Genomic DNA, 3,224 nt, shown 5'->3' with positions numbered 1-3,224 from the left:
GCAAGCCTCTCTTCCCGTGTGATCTTTATAATTTACACACTTTTCCGTGAGCTTTCTTATCTCCCTTTTTTTATATCTCTCCATATTCTCTATTCACACATATATCCATTATATTAGTAGTGGAATTACCATTCGCACCCTCACACACACGCTCCTGAGAACCAGAAGTCGGTTGGGTGTTTATATAATGAAGAATTATGGGGCTGTTTGATCGAGGTGTTCAAATGCTTTTAACCACCGTTGGTGCTTTCGCTGCCTTCAGCTTGATGACCATCGCTGTGGGAACCGACTATTGGCTGTACTCCAGAGGGGTTTGCAAGACCAAAAGTGTCAGTGAGAATGAAACCAGCAAAAAGAACGAGGAAGTTATGACCCATTCCGGATTATGGAGAACCTGCTGCCTCGAAGGTATTTGATTTCCTACCTCCTCCCCCTTCCCACGCCGCCCCTCCCCTCCCCTCCACCCCCCTCCCGCCTCCAAATAAGTCCCCTCCACATTCCACCATTTTCCCACTTCACTCCCTCCGCCGCCGCTGCTGCAGATCAAGGTTGGCTGGGTTAGTTTCAGAGGAAAGAAAATCAATAGGCAAAACCCACACTCTCTACTCTTTGGCTGCCATCCCCGTCTTCCCAAACCTCCTCGCTGGAATGATCTATGGTACGGTGAAAACAGGAAATTGTCCATAGAGTCAGATGTTCTCTGGATGCTTTGGAGTCCTTAGGGTTTGCCTTTGGGTCTAGCTTGGCCACCTATGAGGAGGGAAAATGATTGCTTCTCTGCGTGCTGCTCAGCCTTTTGCAATGAAGGATTCAGAAAAAAATGTTCTTCCTCTTCTCCTCACTCCTCAAAAGTTACAGGCCCAGCACCATCTGCAAGTCTCCCTTAAAAAAAAAATCTGTTGTTTCTAAGAATCCTTATTTGGTAGATTCTAATTATTCCAGGAGCTCATGTCGAGTTCAAGAGCATTTCGTAATGTCTACGAGCCCCGCGGATCATTTGAGGTGGCTGGCTGTGTATGTGTGTGTGTGTGGTGTGTGTTTTAAGGTTTACGAAGTCTAAAATGCATGTGTCTCTCACAGGAAACAAGCCCAAGTTCTAATAAACAGCGGTCACTTGCGGGTTAGGCTGAGCGCGGATTTGCTTCCACGCAGAGTGACATGTCTGTCATCCAGAAGCAAGTCGAGTCAGCACTGTGCAGGCAGGAGGCGAGGGCATGGAGAGGTTGAGGGGGAATGGGAAAGCATGGGTGGGGGTGTCAGCTGTTGGTCTTGATCTTGCAGAGTCACTGGGGCAAGTGTACTGCATGTGCTATGGGCCGAGGGGCTCCCACAACGTAAAGGCCAGGAGATGAGGACATGAGGAAGGCATGTGCTTTTGGGACACGTTAATAAACACAAGAGGGGGGAACTCTGTAGGTCATACAAGCTGCATTTACCCACAGACTTTAATGGGAAGGAGTGAATTTGCATAGCTATATCTGTCTGTGTGCAAAAGCCACCTATAGGAAGACAGGCAGAGAGACACATATGCCCCTGTATGGAAAGAGGCTTGTATGTGTTCCACTGATGTGAACCAAGCCTGGAGGCCCGTTGAGGTGGCGTCGGGAAGCGAGCACTGCAGAACTGTTTGTTAAGCTCAACGTGGGATGGTGCTGCAGGGAGTTGGGGCCAGCAGATGGGGGAGAGGGCAAAACTGACGTGGTCCTGGCGAGGAGGGGTGTCTAGCCTATACTAAGCCAAACACTAGTCTGGGAAAAGAGCTTACATCGAATGCCCCCTCCCGGTGTGCTTGGTGCAAACGGTTGAGTGATGGCTGAACATGTTTTGAATAGCTAAGTGACTTCATTGAGCAATGGTCTGTTTGACGCATACTGCATTTGATACCCTTTCTCAGTCCAAGCGCTGCCTTTAACATTCTGCAGAGGTGCTCTCTGCTGAACACTCCGTGCTCCTCCCCAGCCAGAGAGTCAATATCAGGAAATTAATAGGGACCGTTTTACACACACGCATTCCGCCTCTCTTTTTAAAAAAAAAAATGAAAAGCCTTTCGTAGCGCCAGTCATTTGCAGTGGGGAGGCAGCTTCCATGTAATTAAACATTTATGGCAGGCTTTGATGCCGAAAGAGGAAGAAAGCAGAGGGAATGAGGGTTGCTTTGGGGACATGATCCTGGCAGCTGCTTACATCCCTTGGATTTTGGTTAGAGGGATAAGAGATCTTCAGCCAAGAAAAATTAGAGAAAATCTGTGTCTTTATTTTAGGGCAAATGTAATCGGATATTGGTGACCTGGTATAAATGTGCTTTTGAAAATCAGGGTTTTGTGGGCTTTTTTTTTATTTATTTTACGGATCCCTTAGTGTTGTGATTTTCTAAACATCTTGTGGTTCGCAGCAGACACGCAGACTTGCGACGGCTCTGGGTCACTTGTGCATCAAAAGGGCTTAAGTATTTTCATTAGACGCCCATCTGTTCCAAGTCCGCAGCTACTCACCTCCTCTAACTTTCTCTCCGAGCCGTACTCTCTTCCGCCTCGATCGACTATAAAGTGTTAGAATTGCAACAGCCCCCCCCCCCACCTCCTAGGGATGTGTGATGCTCACAGGAGCTGTGGGTTTGGCACTGTCCCCAGCGGTGTCCCCAGGTGCCCAACCCAGGTGCTTGCCTCCAGGCTGAGGGGAGGGCTGGATTAATAGTCCCTTTTCCACGAGGCTCAGGCTGGAAGAGCTAGTGAGTTTCAGGGCCCTGTTTGACCAGACTTTTCATTTCCTACAGCTTCAGTCTTGGGGTTCCCCAAGCCTGGGACCACCTCACCATGGTCACTTAGGAAGTGACTGGTGCTGATTTGCAAACTGCATGCACTTCCTAAAACCGGAGTTTGGGGATTCCTGTGAATCGGCATGCATGGCTCTTACGGTATTGACAAGTTGGCATCTCTGAGTGTTCAGAACAGCTTCAACAAGGGCTGGGTTATTGGCGCCTCTTCAAGTCAGGGTCTAGGGTGAGAAAGTGGACATTCCAGAAAGATTCTCCCATCCCACCTTGGATTATGCTCTGTGCCCACTCTGAAGATCTAGCTAACAGGTTTCCGGTTTACTCCCTGAGAGTCTTCTGGTAATGGCAGCTGAAAACCAGGCCTGACCTCCTCTCGTCTCTCTTGCTCTCTATCTTTCATTAGGATTTTTGTGTGCGGTCTCATGAGATGGTTATTTTTTTTTTTTTACCTC

The 3,224-nt window shown here is 48.4% G+C and overlaps 1 protein-coding gene across 2 annotated transcripts in view; it reads left to right on the top strand.

Moving 5' to 3' along the window:
• The window catches only part of Cacng2 (calcium voltage-gated channel auxiliary subunit gamma 2), a 127,562-nt gene that overhangs the window by 1,092 nt on the left and 123,246 nt on the right, over positions 1-3,224 (top strand). The window contains exon 2 of one of the 2 annotated variants that reach the window (XM_087559290.1): positions 263-408. In XM_087559290.1, coding sequence (XP_087415416.1) covers positions 267-408 — 142 coding nt within the window. In that variant the 5' untranslated portion in view covers positions 263-266. 2 annotated transcript variants of the gene reach the window in all.

This window comes from Rattus norvegicus, chromosome 7 (assembly GCF_021556685.1).
Source record: "Rattus norvegicus strain SHRSP/BbbUtx chromosome 7, alternate assembly SHRSP_T2T, whole genome shotgun sequence".
Taxonomy (NCBI): domain Eukaryota; kingdom Metazoa; phylum Chordata; class Mammalia; order Rodentia; family Muridae; genus Rattus; species Rattus norvegicus.
The sequence above is the reverse complement of the archived record's forward strand: the minus strand, read 5'-3'. Positions and strand labels throughout refer to the sequence as shown.